This window comes from Thermobia domestica, chromosome 11 (assembly GCF_964235325.1).
Source record: "Thermobia domestica chromosome 11, izTheDome1.hap1.1, whole genome shotgun sequence".
NCBI classification, from domain to species: Eukaryota; Metazoa; Arthropoda; class Insecta; order Zygentoma; family Lepismatidae; genus Thermobia; species Thermobia domestica.
Genome location: NC_137464.1, coordinates 69,588,246 through 69,608,713, shown reverse-complemented (window position 1 = coordinate 69,608,713; position 20,468 = coordinate 69,588,246). Strand labels below are relative to the sequence as shown.

General features: G+C 37.3%; 2 protein-coding genes across 4 annotated transcripts in view; one reads left to right on the top strand and one right to left on the bottom strand.

Moving 5' to 3' along the window:
• LOC145664157 (eukaryotic initiation factor 4A-III) overlaps positions 1 to 2,064 on the bottom strand; it is a 48,038-nt gene extending 45,974 nt beyond the window's left edge. The window contains exon 1 of the mRNA XM_081730561.1: positions 1,884 to 2,064. Coding sequence (XP_081586687.1) covers positions 1,884 to 2,031 — 148 coding nt within the window. The 5' untranslated portion in view covers positions 2,032 to 2,064. The remainder of the gene's footprint in view (positions 1 to 1,883) is intronic.
• The window catches only part of H (transcriptional corepressor hairless), a 54,580-nt gene continuing 36,122 nt past the window's right edge, over positions 2,011 to 20,468 (top strand). The window contains exons 1-3 of one of the 3 annotated variants that reach the window (XM_081730558.1): positions 2,011 to 2,144; positions 2,317 to 2,666; positions 17,246 to 17,380. In XM_081730558.1, coding sequence (XP_081586684.1) covers positions 2,459 to 2,666; positions 17,246 to 17,380 — 343 coding nt within the window. In that variant the 5' untranslated portion in view covers positions 2,011 to 2,144; positions 2,317 to 2,458. The other 2 variants (XM_081730560.1, XM_081730559.1) reach the window with 2 other exon arrangements.

The following is a 20,468-nucleotide window of genomic DNA, read 5'->3' as shown; positions in this document are numbered from 1 at the left end:
GGAACTTACGAAAGCAGTTGTTTTAATGTAGTAAACGGCACTGTATGTGGAGGTGGGACTATTTTGCGGAGAGGTACACTTTAGGTGCGGGAAAGGCAGTGTGGAGATGGAAATACATTTTTACATGAGTGTACACCATTTTCTATTCGGAATTGGGAAACTTTACACGCCTCTGTTTTGAAGGTAGAGTCTATATACTAATCTAGCACCTTTGATACTTTTTGGATGGCATTTAGTATTTCCCTCAAATCCACAAATACGGTGTTTTATGCCTGTAATTTGCCCTATCCTCGTGTATGTGTACACCCACCATCACTGACGCGCCTGTTCTCTACGGACGCACGCCCTCTAAACCGCTCAGAACATCATGCCGTGCTCCTGCCCTGACACGGTTAGATCGCGTTCGTGCTTTTAGTGGCCATCTAGCACAATTTGATTAGTGTCTTTTGCACGATACTTGTTCTCGCGTATGTACACTGAAGTCCCCCTAACGAGATCTTCACAGAGGAATGTTAATTCCACATCCCTATTGACGACTCCGGAGCCGGTACTTGAGCCCGAATTAAGAGTCACTACCAAGTGATTTGGGGAAGAAACTGAATAATATTCTTTTTTTCGATTTCCTGGAAAAGTTTACACGCCTCTGTTTTCAATGTCTAACTTAACATAACCTAGTTTAGAATATGTCTTACCTAATTTAGTACATTTTGAACCTTTTTACGATTTCTCGTGTGGTCCGGCGATGCAGTACTAATGCATACTTCTCATACTACCGTACCGTATTATACCTAGTGAAAGAAGTGAAAATAGTATGCAACGCAAGTCGCAAATGGACCAATCAGATTCCATAATCAAATAAATGAAATAAATCTTTACGTTTTAAGTCCCACGATTATGCCGGGAAGGCTGAAGGAGACGGTAATGATGAGAAATGAATGAAATGGTGCAAGAAGAAATGGGAGAACCCCAAAAAACCCATGCACGCGGTGTCTGTTCACCACAAAGTTCACTTGGCGCGAGCTGGGAATCGAACCAAGGACCCCAGGCACCAGAGGTAAACGCTTTGCCACTGAATCGCCGCGGTCCCTATAATCAAACATAACCAAATTATTTCATTTGTATTATACCGTAATTAACTTTTGTTCTTACTTATGAACGTACAGTGAAACTTCGTATAGAGCTGAAGATATATTTTATTTTTTTATTCATTTTCAGAGCGTGGGATTATTTTAAGCTATAAGGGAAAAGTTACATCGGCACGATGGCATTTTTACTTAACTGTTGGCATCACTGTCGTAACTTGAACAAAGTAACGTTTCTTGCCTTATCGACATCTCAACAAGGCTTTAGTAAAAACAATGTAGTGCAAAACAATGGTTTGTTGATTGTTTTCCTTTTCTTTTGAAGATTGTTGAAAAACACATCGGTTATCATTCAGAAAAACAGTGCATGTGATTCGAAATGTACTGAATAAGTAATGAAACATTAAAATACTGCAAATAAATTAAACCGTTATATTTCACAGGGCAATTTAATAAAGAGCATTTTTCGATTTTGTAGGTTTTGCAACAAGCAGACAGCTCTTTGAAAAACAGTACTGTACTGTGAAAATCAGTACGTCTGGTCATCTTAACCTTGTCATTTAGTCAGCGCAAAACATATGCTATGATTCAAGAGAACTGAACATTATATATAAAATTATTCAGAGAATTTAAAACCACATGTAACATACACTTTCGTATATTGTCATGGAAAACAGAACGAACCGCTCAATCACCGCTGAACTACTTAGTAAACTGAAAGTTATTAGAGCAATAAATTGAAATCGGGTTAGTGTTAACGACGAGCTCTCGTCTAAGTTTTCTATCATATAGAATACTTACCGTACGCATATATACCACGAAGGAGATCTTCACGCAATCCCATACTGTCGAAAGTTGGAATAACTTCGACATCTTCGCTTGTTTCAAATTCAACATTCGATAAATCTTCAGTTTGCACAACGCGTCTAACACGGGGTGCTGCTGCCATTTTGCTCGCTTCTCACTTGTCTGTGGAACGCTGGAAAGAAACGACGTTGGGTGTGAATGAACCAATGAAGGAACAGTGAAACGAACCAAAACCAAAGTGTTGACGACGAAAAGGTATGAAGTAGTGAGTATATGCAAATTGTTTTGTAGTAAGTTTTTATTAACGTGACTACATAAAATAACTATTTTCAGAATCCTTCATGGAGCACATTTAAGTTAAGGGTGCTTTTTATTTGCTTATTTGCGTTGGAAAAGCATATAGTTTGATTATTTCATTCATTCTCAGCAGGTGGAACAACGAACATGGAAACCGAGCATTCCAGTTACCTATGGATGGAGCTGGTCTCCGCAACAAAATGTTGTAGGAGTAATTACGGCAGGTGCTTTTTATAAGGTCAAAGTGACCCTCCTGAAGAATGGGATAAGAGATGCGAGTAAAGGATACTGTAGCAACCACATCATGTGCCAAAATGACCGAAAAAAGCAAGAATGGAGGACCTGAACTTCAAGTTGCCAGTGGCAAGAAGAGCTTGGGGCCAAGTAACGCCAATGGAGCCAAAAGCCCAAATGTAATATCAAACTCAAACACAGATGGGCCCCAGCCTGTAACCGGCGGCAGTCTCAAGTTTTATATGGGTGAGTACCTGATTAAATGATTCATATGTACTTGTAATTGCGGTTTACGGAAACTTCAAAATGCACCATCTTCATTAGATATCGCGTCATGCATGAGTTTCACTTCACAAGAGATAAATTGACGATTATTGATAAATTATTATAGTTTACTTGGTACTAAATAATATTGTGAGCGGTATTAAGATAAACAACCACAGAAGGTATTTTAATTAGATTTTACACCGTCAGGGCTACTACCTGTCAGATTCAAAAGGAATTTTCCTTGCACTAAGAATAGTTAATTACCAATAGGAAAGGATAACGCTGAGTATTTTGTTATGAATATTTGGCTTCGATCTTGTTTTCGACTCTCGAGGTATTATCTAAGTGATTAGTAGCAAAATGAGTATTGCCGGGATTTTACGTACAAGGACAAGCTCAATTAGTTTTATAGGGTAATCATCTATAGATGGCTAACCTAGATAAGACCCAAATGAACCCGTTTTCAACATTATATTATTATTTATTTGTTGTTATTTTAATATAATCTACCTAGAATTATTATTCTTTCATTTTCGTCGTTTACTCTTAACTGTTAGTTACGGATATTTCTTTCTTTCATACATACTGTTTGCTCTCCAGTAGATGCGTATTTATCTGTATTTTACTACGCAAAATTAGTACCTTGGAACTGTTAAGTGTTGCAAACTACGCTCTATTCAGAATTTACAAAACAGTGAATCCTTGTGTTTCTAACCAGCACTATAAACAACTCCCTACAACAGTATTACGCAAATGGTAAATGTTTAGCAGAAGGGGTCCAGAGTATGTTAAAAAAAGGGGGGAGGGGCGGGGAATGAAAGATCCAAATGCTTAGACCTTATATAGCCTAAACTAAACTAACATTTTTTCGAAAATTATGCTGGACCCCTAGGCTAATATGATCTGACATGAACTAACCGAAACTAACATAAACTAACCTAATGTGAACAAAAACTACCGATTTTTTTTTTTTTTTTTTTTTTTTTTTTTTTTTTTTTTTTTAAGAAAAAAATAGCTGGACACCTACTAAACATTGTCCACACAAATAAACATTTAGAAAGGGCTTGACAGAGGAGCCTCCCGTCATTTCTGTGATATCAAAAATTACGAAACACGTACGAACATATTTCTTTCCTGTAAGTTAGATTGCCACAGAAGGGGATACTTATATTCTTGAAATATGAACTTTTCTTAGCAGGAAATTTACTCTTGCTGCCTTAAAAAGTGTTTATTGAGGGACGAGTTGAATTGTTGGATGCAGTTGTCTTTAGGATAGCTTGGCATAACTACAGCGTGTATAGACTCTGCAGTGCATAAAAAAAACAGTAACTTTAAAACACAAATCAAGTTAGCCTTATATTAGATGATCACTGAAGACACGAATGCTATCTAACAGAGTCAAGGTCCGAGTGGTAGCGAAGGCATTCGTCCGTCGGAAACAGGCACGCCAGTAACGGTGGGTATATGTATATACGAGAATGATTCAAAAACACTTTATATGGCATATATATATGCCTTGCGTGCGGCACAGCTTTGCGATCACTTTGTACACTGCCTTCACATAGCACTTCACTTCATTAAGTCTTTCTTATGGAGTATCATATGTAAAGAGCACTTTACATGTCAGTTTTATTTTATTTTATTATACACTTTGTAATATGTATACGCAAGAGGTAAGATCCCGATATATTTCGGTTATTTGTACAAACCTAATGTGAAATAAAGTGACATGTTTTTTCCGTGAATCTTAAAAATTTATGCCCCCACAAGATGGTATAGCATAATACCATCCAAAATTTTGACCCATTTCACTAGCTACATTTAGTTTTGACACAACTCCTCTCTTGTTAGTTTCTGCTTTACATTTCTGTGTTTTTCTCCATTACTGCAACATCCACGTTCTCGGTTAGTTAATAAGACACTTGATTTGAAACGCTGCCATATTCAGTTCTATTACCTGTTTACGTAATATTACATTAGTACGCAAACTCATATAGTCCAGAATTTAACTTAATTTTTCTCCCTAATTGATCACTTTACCCTGATTACTTTCATTACATTTTTGTTACTCTCATGCTGACATTTCGTCTGATTCTATTTTTTTTCTTCGTAAATTTTCCATTTCAGTGCCTCCATTTGCGGTGGTTAACACGTTTTATATGTGGTTGTGCGGAATTTAGCTGTTAATTTTGTTTCAAATTGATAGTTGCTCAATAAAGTAAGTTAATACTTATTCGTGCTTCTGTTTGAAGTATCTACATTTATTTTTAACGCGAGGGTGGAAATGTAGACACCTTAGGTCTAGCGTACACTTTTACCGTGAAGTGGGAATGTTTCCAGTGTAATTACAATACACTTATTGTGTGATAGTCCTTTATCGCCTAATCTATATTCGAAGAAACCTTTGTTGCAGGTTTACTGTGTTCAATAGTAAAAATGAGCTGCAGGGGAACGAGGACTCAATCATTGAGTGGCGGTGCGAGGGTTTCATGGTTTGACTTCAGGCCATGGATTTGTGGTGGAAGACTTGTGTGTAGATTTTCTCAGATTTTCATTGCATAATTTTTGCTTAATCATTCAAACTTGCGTATGGTCTGACTTCTTTAGCCACCACGGTATCCAGATTTAATTGTTGATCTCCCATCATCTGTAAATCAATCGTACTGCCTTGATCGCTCCCGACCTGTGAATTGTGGAAGTGGACATACAAATGATTCCAACAGGTTTGATCCGAATGAAGCGTCGTCTCATTACAATTGGTGTAGTTTCCGTTATAGCGCAGGAAATGCCTATAGGAGCAGTGCTTAGGGAAATACAAGTACCTGCACTAGAAATATAAATTTTAGAAAAAGAAAAATAAACTAAACTGAACTATTTTGCATTACATTAATCTATTTATATAGAATATTTGTGCCTGATTTTAACACTTGTTTATGCTAATGACAACAAGCTTCCGCCAATACACGTGTGTGAAACTATTGTGATAGTTAACAGTTTTATGTTAGTTTCAAAGCAATGAAGCATATTGTAGTGTAACACAGACCGTATAAAAGGGTCAGTAGCACCATCATACATCTAAGGGATATTAATAGACACCAAACATGATATGTGTCGTAAATAACTGCAAAATTATATTTATTCAGATACAGTAGTGTAGGGTACAGAATGAAAAATATTTCTTTCTGATTAAGGGAACGTGTTAATATATAGTTACAGGGTATCTATCGGTCACGAAATCAGAAAACGGTCATGAAATTCAAGAAATTTAGCTTTAGGGTCACGATTTTCTTTTTTTAATTCGTACAAATGTAAATACAGATTTGAAAATTTTGTTCTATAAAACGTCAAAATTCATCCCCAGAAATGTCTATGGTCGACTTTAGACGGTATCAAATCTCAAGCAAACCACGCTTCTATCGCATGGATGAAAATTCGGCCTAATTCGCACCCAAATTCGCTCTTGAGTGTGTTATGGAATTTTATGATTTGGTAAAGAAAAAGTCACGAAATTTCATTTTGGAATTTTAGTAGAGATCCAGAGTTATTGCTTTTTTAATACTGTAAGATACGAGTTGTGAAGCATAAAATTTCACACTGAGTCTAAAAGAGACACGTTAGTATAATTCGTATTTGTAAGGATTTTGTCAAGTGGAGACAACCGTTTGCATTTCGTAAGTTCATGTCATGTAATTCGCGACTGACTGTGATTGTCGAAACAGTGTGGGGGAGGTGCTGATTGAGTTGCTCCGCAGTGGCACGACGGTTCTGCGTGACAATGCGCTTTAATACCCAGCGTGACCTGTCACTCATGATTTTCTTCCGCCCACTGTTCCGCTTCCCCGATGTGGTTTTCCCGTGTGTTGTGTAGGCCGTCATCACCTTCGACACTGTCCCACGCGACACACCTAACACAGTAGCCACTGCCGTCACACTCACTCCACCTAACCGCGCACCAACAATTTGCCCTCTTTGAAACTCTGAGAGGTCTCCCATTTTACAGTATCCCCGTCTGCTGCAGCCACTGAACACTGCTGTTCTACTGCGCCCAGGGTTTGAAAAAACCCTGGTTTTTTTGAAAAAGCCCAACCCACCTGGCCCCATGTGGGTTTTTTCGAAATATTTCAATGTTTTTGGGGTAAAAGTGTTAAAATGTGATTTATATTTCAAGATTATCATTGTCACAATTGTCACAACAATTTTCCATTCCCTGCAGTTTTGAAAATACGGCCGCCATTTTGAAATTTTACGTTGGATCGCTGCCAAAGTATATACAGCTAATTTAGAGTGTCTCGTGCTTCTACTCTAAACATATCAACTTAAAAAGACCAAAAATTGCACTTTGTAGCGTGGATATCCGCTATTTTGAAAAAAAGAATGGCAGCCATTTTGAAATTTTACGTTGGTATGCCGCCAAAATCTATACAGGAAATTTAGCGTGTCTCGTGCTTGTACCCTGAAAATTTAAACTTAAAAGACCGAAAGTGATACCCAGTAGTATGTGTGGTACAGGCAGACGAACGAACAAATGTAGATCGAATCATCCCAGGAGTCTCAGTGACGTTCGCCAAATATGAACACCAAATATATTAATTTAAAACAAAGATATATAATTCGTGTTTTATAAAATAAATGTTTCAAAATGTCTTATACGACATAAATATTTTCCAATGTAAAATAAATAGTTTTATTGTTGGGGTCATGGGGGCGATTACGAGAGGCAGTTGCACCCCCCACTTTTTTGAAATTACCCATTAATGTATATAGTTTCATTAGGAAATATAAAGTTTTGTATGTATTATTGGTACATAGAATAAAAATGGTGCCATAAAATATTTGTTGTTCTCGTTCTGTGAGTACGTATTGGTTGTCTTCCCGTGGAATTAAGAAAGCTACAGGAATTGCGTTTGAACTACTAAAAATAGTCCAAAAATTAACCTATTGGAGCGCCACAATTCGAGCGTACTTTCATTTCTTCTTGCAAGGACTCGATATGTTAGTCAGCCGCTCTGGAACTAATTGAGATAACATTTTGCAAGAAAAGAAGTCCTTCACAAATTCTTCTTTAATTGCACAAATATCGACAGTTCCTAAAATGTATTTTCTTCTTTCTAATAATAAGAAATATTTGGATTTGATTTTTTTCAGTTTAACATCCTGTTCAGCAGCGAAGTTATATGAGACGTGGACTTAATGATCAACGTGGAATCCGAACCACGTGAGCTTTCCCGGGAATCGAGCCCGGGTCTACCACGTCAAAGGCGCCTACGCCAACCGCTTAGCCACGAAAAAGCTCAGTAAGGAATATTAATTTTGAAGTGTAATATACGAGTTCAGGGCTGTACATATACAGTTTTGTATATACAATTAAATTTAGTGAATTCAGCATAATTCTAGGTTTTAGGATTATTTTGTATAACTGAAATGTGGAGTGACTCGTTAAGTATTGCTGAGTTTTGATATATTTCAAGAAAGTGAAAACTGTACTTAACGGCAGCGAACATGTTTCGGGAAGCTGCAAAAGTATTTCTTTAAATGTCGTAGCATATGCTTGTAATATTCACTGTCATTCTAAGAGTAATAACAAATATAATAACATTCGTGGAATTAAAAATATGTTGTTCATTAATTTCCAGTTTCAATATAACTTTTGCAAAACAAGCCTCATTATTCATTACTATGATTATTTGATTAATATTATCCTTTCTGTTTATTTGTTTTGCAAATTTGTTATTAAATAGGTTGGGATTTTAGATTTCTGGGCTTTCGGCATCTAAGGCCAAATTGCCCCTTCGCGTTTTGAGGGATGGCGTCCCTCGGTGAGCACACTATCCGGGGAAAGGGAAGGAACAAATGATGGGGGAAGGAAGGAAGCGGCCTGGGACCTATATGTTAGGTACCACCCCGGCATTTGCCTGGTGTGAATGAGGAAAACCTCATTCAGGGTGGCTGGCCTGAAAAAGCGTTTTACACTTTTTCGAGCGAGTGCCTCCACCGGGAATCGAACCCGGGACCGCTCGCACCGTTGTTATTAAATAGGCCCCTAATCTGATTACACAATTTTCCAGACAGATATTCATGAGCAAGGAACCAAATGTCTTCTTACACCTTCGTTGTTTAAGAGTACAAAGCGCTAGTATCTACTCGCGTTGCTCTTGTCAATTTACTTAGTAAAATATGAAACAAGATATACGGTATAACTGAAAAAGACAGTATCCTAATAGTTATACAACCTTTCGTCAAAGTGTCCAGGCAACATGCAACCAGGAAAACTAACATTGATATCAAATATTCAGATCATGTCTTGCCCCCCCCCCCCCCCCTTCACTTTTAACGTCTAACCGCCGCCACTGGTTGGAGTTCACTTCCGATACTTTATGCGTTTAATTACGGGAATTTCCTGAGCACTTGTTGCAAGACGGCTCTTTCCAGAAAATTAATTTAAATCAATTAACACAGACATAATTCATATTTTATAAATTAAATGTTTCAAAATGTCTTAAATGAAATTCAATATCTTCCAGCGTAAAATAAATAGTGTTATTGTTGAATTATTCAGTTGCGACGCTTTGTGCGTTGAATTGCGGGAATTTCCCGAACACTTCTTTCGCGACGTTTTTTTTTCTTTTTTTCGAAAATGCAGCTTTTCCTTGGTGTACATCGAAACTTCCACTAGCAAGGAAGTTTGAATTCAGCATTTAAAATAGTAAGAGTTACGTAATCTTCGGAACTCCGAGCATTAAGCTTTTTAAATTTGACAAGAATTTTTACGCTATTGCTGGTGTTGATTCTGCAGAATGCTTATTTGAAGAGTAGCAACAAATAATTGAACTAAACTGTTGTTGTTGGAAAGCCAAATTTTACTGAAGAATACTTGTGTTACCATCAAAGGTAATAAAACAATAATACTAATAGTTTTACTAATGCACTACATATTTACTGGTAGTACCGGCACCTATGGCCTTAAACCCGATGAGGGATAACGTCCCTCGGCGTCGCCGAGTCAGCGAGCACACTTTTCACGGAAAGTACTTTCTAAAATATAAAATTGCATATCTTACTTCAAACAGGCTATAAGCATAATCTATACATTAATTTGTTCTATAATTACCTCAAGCTAAAGATTTTTAAAATTATTTTTTTAATTCATACAGTGCATTCAGAAGTTTACAAAAGTCTTATGTTGTTGTATATCTTAATGTGAAAGAATCTAATTTGCCCAGGAAAGTCCAAAATCTGATAAAATTTACTTTCAATGTAATCACTTAGTTGTACCAACAATATACTAACAAAAAGCTCAAAAACCCAGGTGGGTCCAACCCGAAAAAACCCGGCTGGGCCCACTTGGGCAAACCCTGACTGCGCCTGACGTAGTATGGAGACCGACCTAACACACCACCACCAGCGGTCCGGCGCTGCGGGCGCCACGACACCACTGCCAGACCATACATCTGACGTGTTGCCAACTACAGGTGTTTCCTTTTTTCTGATCACCATCTGTACATACTTACTGTATACTTTCCTTGTAACTGTTTCTTCAATTTTTAATTTGCATACAGTTTCCAACTCAGTCATGTAATGAATCACATTAAAAGCCTCAAAATAAATAATGCAACTTGTCGTTAATTGGTGTAATAGAGGAGACAAGATGGCTAAGTGGTAGAGTAGAGTCGTATCCTATACAGCCACGAGGTAGCTTTGTGTCGACATTGAGTATACAAATGTAAATATGCAATCGAGCGTATATTGGTTCTATGTGGTAGTGCAAAAGCAGGCTACATCTACTTGCGTTTTGCAATAAGCGCAGTCCCATCGAGATTATTTGTATAAAACAATCTGACATTAGCGTCTTCTTAACAACTTTTGGCTGAAGTGTTCGACCCTTAGGTGCTCATCAGCCCTATTCCCACTTTTTCAATGTAGATCAGAAATGAAAGGATATAATAATTTCTTTGTGTAATTTTCTAGAGAACATTTAATGCTACTTAGTAAACTAACCATGTTTTTGAGAAGGTCTTTGCTGTTGCTAAGTTCGTAACCCAATCCATAAAACCATAATTGAATTGAAGACTTATTCCGTCAGGATAAGAAACACATCGACAACTCAAACTGTTTCACTAAGTACAAGCTTTCCAATGCTCCTATATTTCCTATATTTTAACAAAACCTCCTATATTTTTGTGGCATTGCTATTTCCACTTGTGAAAATAAGGATTTTCAGCTTCATAAGACTAAGTTGTCATACACAATATCGCATAGACTTGGCCCCTATTTACATGAAAAATTGTAATACAATGTCAAAACTTCTGGTAAGTTCTTCAGTTTTGCTGTAGATGAAACAGCAAACGCAGCAACTGATAAAGAGTTTGATATTCATATTGGATATTTTTCTTCTTCAACCAATTCGATTGTTACTCATTACCTGGACAGTGCATTTTTGGGGCACGCTACATCTTCAGATCTTTTCAAGCTAATGCGAAAACCATTAATTAACACACAGAAACTGCCTCATGACAAGTTCCTCATGCTGGAAAATGATGGACCTAATGTAAACGTGTCTCTTCGGTAAATGTTAAATGTTTGGTGCCAAGATCAAGGATTACCAAAGCTTCTGTATATTGATTCTTGGACTTTGCACACAGTTTCTAATGCGTTTCATGATGGAGTAAAATCGTTATCGTGGGTATTGATGATTTTTGTGTGGATGTATTTCAGTGGTTCAGAATGTCTTGCGGCTCGACGAGAGGACTATGCTCTTGTCCAGTCAATATTGGATTTAGAAGAGCATTTCTTTCTGCGTCTTGTTCCAAGCCGATAGTTAACTTTGTCTCATGTGTGCAAACGCATCGCGGAACAACTTCCAGGGCTGTAAAGGGCTGTAAGTACTTTCTGGAGAATCTGCCAGCACAAGAGAAAGCATGCCATGAAAATAATCGTTACAGAAGGATTAAACAATTTCTGAGAGACGTACACTTACAAACACTGATTTTCAGATTCAGATCCTTTTTACACTTCCTTATGGTCGTTGCTTAGTACTGGTGAGCTACGTAGGAAAACACTAAGAAACTTTTATAAAATTTTGCTGCGAGGTAATTACCCTTTTAGTTATATTTAGAGTAGAATGCATGTTCATATAATAATTGGTGTAATTTCCATGTGACTTATTATTATTATTATTTCTACCTATTGGATGATTGAGATGTTCCTTTTTTTCACAGCTTCACGAAACCTCTTATATTTTTTCGTCGTGGTTTCCTATATATTTTTCATTAGTGTTGGAAAGCCTGCTAAGTAGTATTTTCTAAGTGCCAAACAATTAAGTAGATAAAATTTAGGATTAAAATGTTGAAAAATGTGGAAAAGCGGGAGCGTGATTAATGAGCACCAAAACATCAAACTTTCACAAAGACATAAAATAATGAGTTGACCTCAAAGTCGAGCAGCCCAGAAAGGAAGAAAAATATTGCTTACTCCAGTCTCTGTACATTGTTTTTGTATTGTCTCGTTGTCAGTTGCTTTCGCTCAGTAGCATAGCTAGAATAATGTTATGAGGGAAGGAGTGCAGCGCTGGTTCCACTGAAATTTTTGAGGATGTCATTTGTATAATTTTATATATATACATAATATGGGGGGAGCGGAGTTATTTTTTCAATTGGTACATTGTTGATTTAGCATTGGGAGGTCCTGGGTTCACAACCCGCCTGTCATCCTGATTGAGGTTTTCCAGAGTTTTCCATTATAGCCTTCTTTTTCTGAAATGTAGAATCTGAAGCGATCATTGCCCTTATTTCATTCAAACAAAGTGAAAATACTTTTTAATACAAAATCAGGACAAAGCTAATAAATGCTCCGTTACTGTATATGGTGTCCGTAAGCATAATTCTCAGTCTATTCCTTCACGTTAGCTCTCAGCAGGGTTGGCAAAAACCATGGTTTTTATTGAAAAAACCAAAGAACCAGGTTTTTTTTTTGGTTTAAATAATTTGCTTATGTATTTATATCACATATGGACAGAAATAAGCTTCTTTCGCCTTGGTGTTAGTATGCAACAACCGGGTTATGCTGGAAGGGATCGCATAAGCTTAAAGCGGAATCCAAATCGCTTCTCGACTTACATCCAAGAGGAATTGTCCTCCATTTGAACTCGAAACCGGGACTAATTGGCCTCAACTGCGATACGTCTGCCGACTCACTCATGAAGGACTCCTGATAAAAATACGTTCACTGATCCTTACATATTTGTTAATATAATCGTCAAGAGTCATTAGGACAGAAGGACAAAAAGATAAACAATTGTACAAGTAGAACCATTATACAGAATTACACATGGACAATATTTTAAAGTACCACAGAGAACAGAAGAACTCCAAGTCAGTTCACTACGACTTTTATTAGTCCAAGTTAAAGAAATATAACGGCTTACTTTGCAGATCAGTAAGAAAAATGAATAAAGATAAGAATTATTTGAGTCCACTTTGGCTCTGACCCATTTATACGTAAATAGTTACCAAAGATTCTTGTTATTTCAATACCACCAGTGGGTTTTGTATGACCCCCCCTCCCCAAAAAAGTACGGCATTTCGATGTATTTTATCAATAGTAAACATTATTAAAACGAAACAATGTTTAGAATTTTCCTTTTGTTGCATAACAATAATAACAAACTATAAAAAAAATCACAAAAGAAACATCGATAAAGTTATATTAAAAAAAGTTGCTTTTGTAATATAATCTCTTTGAGTAAAGAATGGGGAATTTAGGTCTGAATGTAGTACGAATAATATATGGGAGTGAAACGTGATAACCCACAAATATGTGTTCATCAAGATGTTACGAATAGTTACACTTTTACGAACTTTTTTTGAAAAACCGGCTGGTTTAAACGAGCCAACCCTAACCCTCAGTTTCTTGTTTTTCATTAAAAAAAAAAAAAAAAAAAACTCAGGCGGGTAAGAAATCATACATATACATACATCATACATATTCGTATTGCACTAATTGCCCACCTAACTGTAATCCAGGATGTCAATTACCCCCGAGGGAATTGCCATATACAAGGAGTAAAAGTAGTAATCTCTTAGGTCGGAGATATGTCCCAGAAGGAATTTCACTGTGAACTCATCACTGGTTCCAACATTTTGATTATGTAGAAGGACAGAGCAAAATATCTATTGCTGCCACTAACAATGGATAAAAACTGATAAGTTTCATCATAGCAGGGTGATTCTTGTCAATACTGATATCTGTCTCGTTACTATATTACTTGAAGATTCAAGATTCTGAAATTTTGTAGTTATGAGATTAAGAAATTCTAAAATTCTGAACTCCAAAATTGCTTAGTTATGCATTTGACTGGCCACGATTCCGAAACACCATCATTCCGAGAATTCGATATAACAGACCAACGTACCGTCGTTGCGCATTCCGAAATTTTGGGCTAAGGTTCCCAGATTCCGTAATTCTGTAATATCGGGATTCCGGAATGAGTATATTTTTAATTCCGAATTATTCTGAAATCTGGAACATCCCTAGTGTTCAGTTTGCAGCATGTGATTTGAACTGTCATCGAATAACAAACCAATCAATGATGTTCCCATGTATTTCAATTAACATTTCAGTTATGCATTTTTCATCTGGAGATGGAACTATTGAGTTCCATTTTCTGTTTTTCATTTGTTATTTACCAGCTTCTTCCGCAAATTTTACTATTGGAGCTGTTATTTCTACTTCTGAAGCGTATGCAGATTTATTATTATTTCCTTCACTAATCTTGATGTAGTTTTCCATCTTCTCAAATCAATTAGTGAAAGAAATAAGATGATCTGTGAAGTTTGTGGAAGTGCACTCTATACATATCATCAGTTTAGAGGAAGCCAGCTTTATGTAGAAAAACACGTTACTTTGTACATGAATTTAAAATGTCCACTGATGGTAACACAATAAGCATGTAAAGATCTCAATATATTAAGCCTCATGAATTCTCGTTAAAGGTTACGCGTGTATACGAGGGTTGCTATATATATTTCTGGCCTAGGCAACACTAAGTGTTGCCAGGTGCAATCTGACATTTCCATTGGAAAGTTTGACATTTTGTAGCATAAATGTACTCAGAACTTTTTGACTTACGACAATTTTTTTTTCTTTTACAGGTACTTGAAGAAATCAACTTGGCAAAAAAATGGAATTAACTCGTGAACATTTTCGTGCGATCATTTTTCACAACTTTCGACGTGGATTATCACGACAAGAGTGCATCGATGAACTTAAATCTTTGTATGGCGACGAAGCACCATCCTATAGCACTGTGAAAAACTGGTACAACGAATTCAATCGTGGCCGACGCTCGCTCAAAGACGAATTCCGTGAAGGTCGTCCAAAAACAGCCGTTGTGCCAGAAAACATCGATGCCGTACGTGAACTGATAATGCAAGACCGTCATGTGACTTACCGTGAGATAGAGGCATGCCTAGGCATTTCTTCCACCAGCATACATTCGATATTGCATGAACACCTGGCCGTAAAAAAGGTTTGTTCTCGTTGGATCCCGCACAATTTGACAATCGCTCAAAAGAAAGCTCGTGTGGATTGGTGTAAAGAAATGCTGAAAAAATACGATCGCGGTGCTTCAAAAGACGTTTATAAGATCGTCACAGGTGACGAATCATGGATCTATGCGTATGAGCCCGAAACAAAACAGCAATCGACCGTGTGGGTCTTCCAAGACGAGCCAAATCCAACGAAAGTTGTTCGTGGAAGAAGCACTTCGAAGCAAATGGTCGCCTGTTTCTTCGGCATAACTGGTCATGTGGCGACTGTTCCGCTTGAGCAACGTAGGACGGTCAATTCTGAGTGGTACACCACCATTTGTTTGCCTGAAGTCTTCGGAGAAATTCGAAAAATGAACAAGAGAAGACGAATCATTGTGCACCATGACAATGCGAGCTCTCACACATCGGCTCAAACCAGCGCATTTTTGACCGGCCAAAACGTCGAAGTGATGGGTCATCCGCCGTACAGCCCTGACTTGGCACCCAATGACTTCTTTTTATTCCCACACATCAAGAAAAAAATGCGTGGTCAACGATTTTCGTCGCCAGAAAATGCTGTTGAAGCATTCAAAAACCATGTTTTGGAGGTGTCTCAATCGGAGTGGAAAAAGTGCTTCGAAAATTGGTTTGAGCGCATGCAAAAGTGTATAAATCTTGATGGAGAATATTTTGAAAAACAATAAAACCATTTTCGTTGATAAATATTCGTATTTTCATTATTAGGCCAGAAATATATATAGCAGCCCTCGTATAACCGAAATATTGGAAAGTTTGTTCTGTATTAAGGAATACAAATAGGTGAATTCATAGTAAAATTTAACTATTCTGGTTTTAAGCTCGAGCCCTCGTGAACCAAATATAACTCTCACGTATCTATCTTTACCTTGGGAGCCCTGTGTTGTGTATAGGCAACTTAAACTAGCATGCTGTAACATTTGTGTAATCTGATTGATGGCTCCCTGGGCAAACGAAAATCTTAATTATTTATGCTTCTACTAGCAGAATACCCGTTCGCAGGGGGAAAAGTACGTTTCATTTTGGACATAAAGGGCACTAAAACTGTAACCAATCAACTTAGGGACCCCAAAACTATGAATTCGACACTAATATCGGTCATTTTCAATTATTTTTACGCGTCACCATTCCCCCTTAGGAGTACTAATGAAGGCTGACTTTGGATTTAAACGGCATCAAAAGTGTCACTGTTCATCTCAGCAACCCCGAAAACTATGGATTCGACACTAATATAGCTCATTTCGATCATTTTTATATCTCTCCCCTGCCTCAAGTTGCGGGGCTGAATTTGGTTTTAAACGGCATATCAGTCATTTTCGATCATTTTTATATACCTGCCCCTCCCCCAAGTTGCACCTTCAAAGTGAAATGATAAAAACCATCCCAGGCCCGAATCACGTCTATGTTGAAAATTTGATCGAGATCGGTTGGCTGGTTCAAGCGGTACGAAGTCATAAACATAGTCACTTTCATTTTTGTATATAAATTGTTGAAATAAATATTGAGAGCTTCGTTATAACGAAACACTGTATTCCCCAAGCTGTATGTGTGTGTGTGTGTGTGTGTGTGCGTGTGCGCTAAGAAGAAATCAATCTAATGAATCCACTTTTTCATTTATAATTGCGCAAGTGATATGAAAAAGTTTGTTAGCTACAGTTTTGTTTAAACTGGAAATGAAGTTAAATTTCTAGTTTTTACGTCTCACGATTATGCCTTTTAGGGTAAAGGAGACGGATAATTAATGAAAGTAAGACAATGAGTATGAGCAAGTATGAACACATCATAAAGTTGCGTGGCCTAGAATGGAACCAGGGATCCCCTCGTATCAGAGGTGAGCGCTCAGTTTCTCGTTTGATTGCCACAATTACAACAAGATTTTACGATCTGGCCATTTGCTGTGTTTGTATTTGCAACCGCTCTAGTTATGTGTGCGGACGTTAGTTAATGTGTATGCTTGGAATGTTTGTTATTCATATTTATTGAATATACTTCTTTCAGATGGAAAGTTTATTCTGGAACTGTCGCACAGGAAGGATGGAGATAGAACTTCGTGGGTGCCTGTACCGAAGAAAACTTACTGGCCACCATCTGCGAATTATGCTGTTCGGCAAGAGAGTTCAACTTCGTTGAGCGGTAAGTTTTTGTTTCTTTAATATATTGCTCTTATGATTATTTGTTACTTGGAAGAAAAAAGTGCCACACGCTTTCTTTACTATTTCTTTTTAATCGTTATCAGTTCATATGGATCATACGTAGTTATCGGCAGTCAACATAACTTTTGTGGGAGTAAGATTAATATATGGATGGTCCATTGTGTCGTTATTGAGAGCTGTTTGGTGTTTGTAAGTAGGTATCACTTTTGTGACAGATAAGTCTCATATGCAGTAAAACTGCTCTAAAATGGCCAATCTCATATGCAACAAAAATTCTTCAAAATATCCATCACCTGTTCTCCTGAAAATCGTTCGTTAAGAGGAGTAGTCGCTTCTTTTGTTTTTTTCTCAATACAAACAATCCGCACAGTAAAGTATTCCTTTCAGAACATTTGCACTTCAAGTGATGCTATTGGTGACACTACTCACCTTCTGCTTATACACATTGCAGTATATATATAAGGGAATCATTAACACACTATCGTAAGTGCATTGCCTTAGCTTGTAAAGGTTTAGTAGCGTAGGAGGCAGTTGCATCGTATATTGGACGTGCTTTAAAAAAAAAAAAAAAAAAAAAAAAAAAAAAAAAAAAAAAAAAAATCGCTGGCATTAGATCTGGCGATCGTGATGTGACTGTCGTTACACTCGTACTAGAAACCTTGTACCAGCAGCTTCCAACACGCAACTTGTTTTCTGTAGATGTCATGTCAGCATCTTAAGAAACTGAGCCACTAGCGCTGCCACGGGTACGTAGTTACATTACTTCACACAGATAAAAAGTAAAACTTATGATCTTGTACTTTCATTTTCTCCTGTGATTGAAAGCTCAGCGTTTTCAGTACTCGAACTAGAAGTCTTTCATTTTGCATCATTAATTTTCAATCGTATGGTACATTAAAACAGTTATCACTAAGGATTCGTATGCAGCGCTTGGTTCTTGTCGCGTATAACAGTGTTTAAAGTAACGGCGGCTTACATAACTCATAACTAAACAACTTCAACGAAGAGTAATAATGAAGGATAAAATAGCCTCAGTGATACTGGCCTGAGAAAAGCAAATGATTTAACCAGAAGCCTGGATTTTTCTACAAGTCAGTATTTTATGTAACTACTTTTGGTACATTTTAGAGAAATTTCACGAAGAAAATTAATATCAAGTCAATAAGAAACATAGAAAATGTACTTTTAAAAGACTCCAATCTTAGCACATTATTTAGCACTTAAATAATGCTAAATATTAGCATTATTAGCACTTAAAGTGTTATCATACAACACAAGGTAAAAAAAAGTAACCTGAGTATCTAGGATTAGTTCTTTAAGTTCAAGGATTTTTGATTTTTTAAAACTAGCATTAATTGTTAATCCAGAATATTTTTAATTTGTAATTCATAACTTCTTTATTCCTATTTTTCTAGCCAATCCTCCTTTTTAGCATATATATATATATATATAAATATATAGGATGTTGCAAAATAACTGTTAAAACTCACGGGAGATGATTTCGGATACCAATATTGCGGAAACATACAGAGCGCGGCTAAAAAAATGAACATAAGAAGTCATACCTGCTCTATTGAAATATGCAAGTGGGAGAACCTTATAATGCACGCGTAAGGGATTCCCGGATAATTTGACAATGAAAACTTGGTCTAAATGGATATGAATAGATAGAGTTTCCACCTGGTAACAATAATTCGTGTGTATTAAGTCGGTATCTTAAACAAATACAAAATGGCGGGCACTTGCATGCCTGTTCTGTGTGCTTGCATAATCGCCAGGTACGAATGATAGCCAACAGTTACGTTCTGAGTATTAAGTGTAGTAAATTTGTATTCGAATGGTTCAGGAAGACATTTGCAGTGTCAGTAGAGAACAACACAGGAAATATTGTAATTCACAGGTGTGAAAACACGGAATGAAAACTTCCCAGAAATGTACTCTAGTAAACGTGAGTTCGAAGCGACGGAAATGTAAAGAGTAGCATCAATAACATGAAAGGCATTGCCAACTCGCCAGTACTGTTATCGCAAACCGATGCAATGTTGCATACCGAGAATGGTGCAACAACGGAGGCCCAGTTGCAATTGCTCAAGGGGACTCACAAGGACAGTGAGGAATCTCCTTATGGAAAAGAAAGGAAATTCACTATTGTGATCACGTAATGTCGAGCTCGAACTGTAGCCAAGAACAATGACGAGGAATGTCAGCATCTCCCACTTCTGCGTGACACCGTTCCACACGCGAAACATAGGAAAGTAACTGCAAATTCTTCCGTTACACATAGACCACATTTCTGGTACAATTCGCGGCAAAAAACCTGCAACATGAGCATATAAGTTTATTGTGAAATGACGAAGTCTTTTGCTCCAAAATAAGTGTGCACGGGAGGAGGCCGAGGTTTATCCTGGCGTGATTCGTTCCACTTAGACATTATGTTCATTCCCTGTGCTTTTAGGCGTAGTTTAACAAAAAACTTACATCTTCATGTTGCAGGTTTTTTGCCGCGGATTGTACAACGTAAAGTAACACAATTGTATCCATGTCCCATGCCTTCTGTGACATTGACCCACACTCAAAGCATAGGAAAATATCTCTCTGAATGTTTCTGTCATACATGCTTCAATTGTTGATTCGCCTTGAAAGTAACAAACTTTTATCACGTCTCACTTACTCGAAGATAATAGCACGCACTCAAAATAAGAAAAACAACTCCGCAAATTTGTATGTTGCACACGGTGCACAGTTCAGAACGAAGAAGAAACAAAAATGTCACATGTTACACCAGTTTGGAAACACCTTTCCGAAGGAAAACAAACGACAGGAAGAACAGGGAAAACAACGTCGTAATTCTCCGATTGTGTACAGACTACGTTGCAGTAGGAATAACAAGTCAAACACACGTGTTATCAGGCTGTACAAGAGCGCGTTCCAATGTAAGGGTCTAATCCGCAAAGAAATGAAGACGAAGAAAGTAGAGAAAACATTCACGATAGCAAGTATCTTTTCCAGGCATAGAAGATCTGGAAGAAATGCCTCTGAGAAGCGCAAACCGCTGTACCTGGAAATCA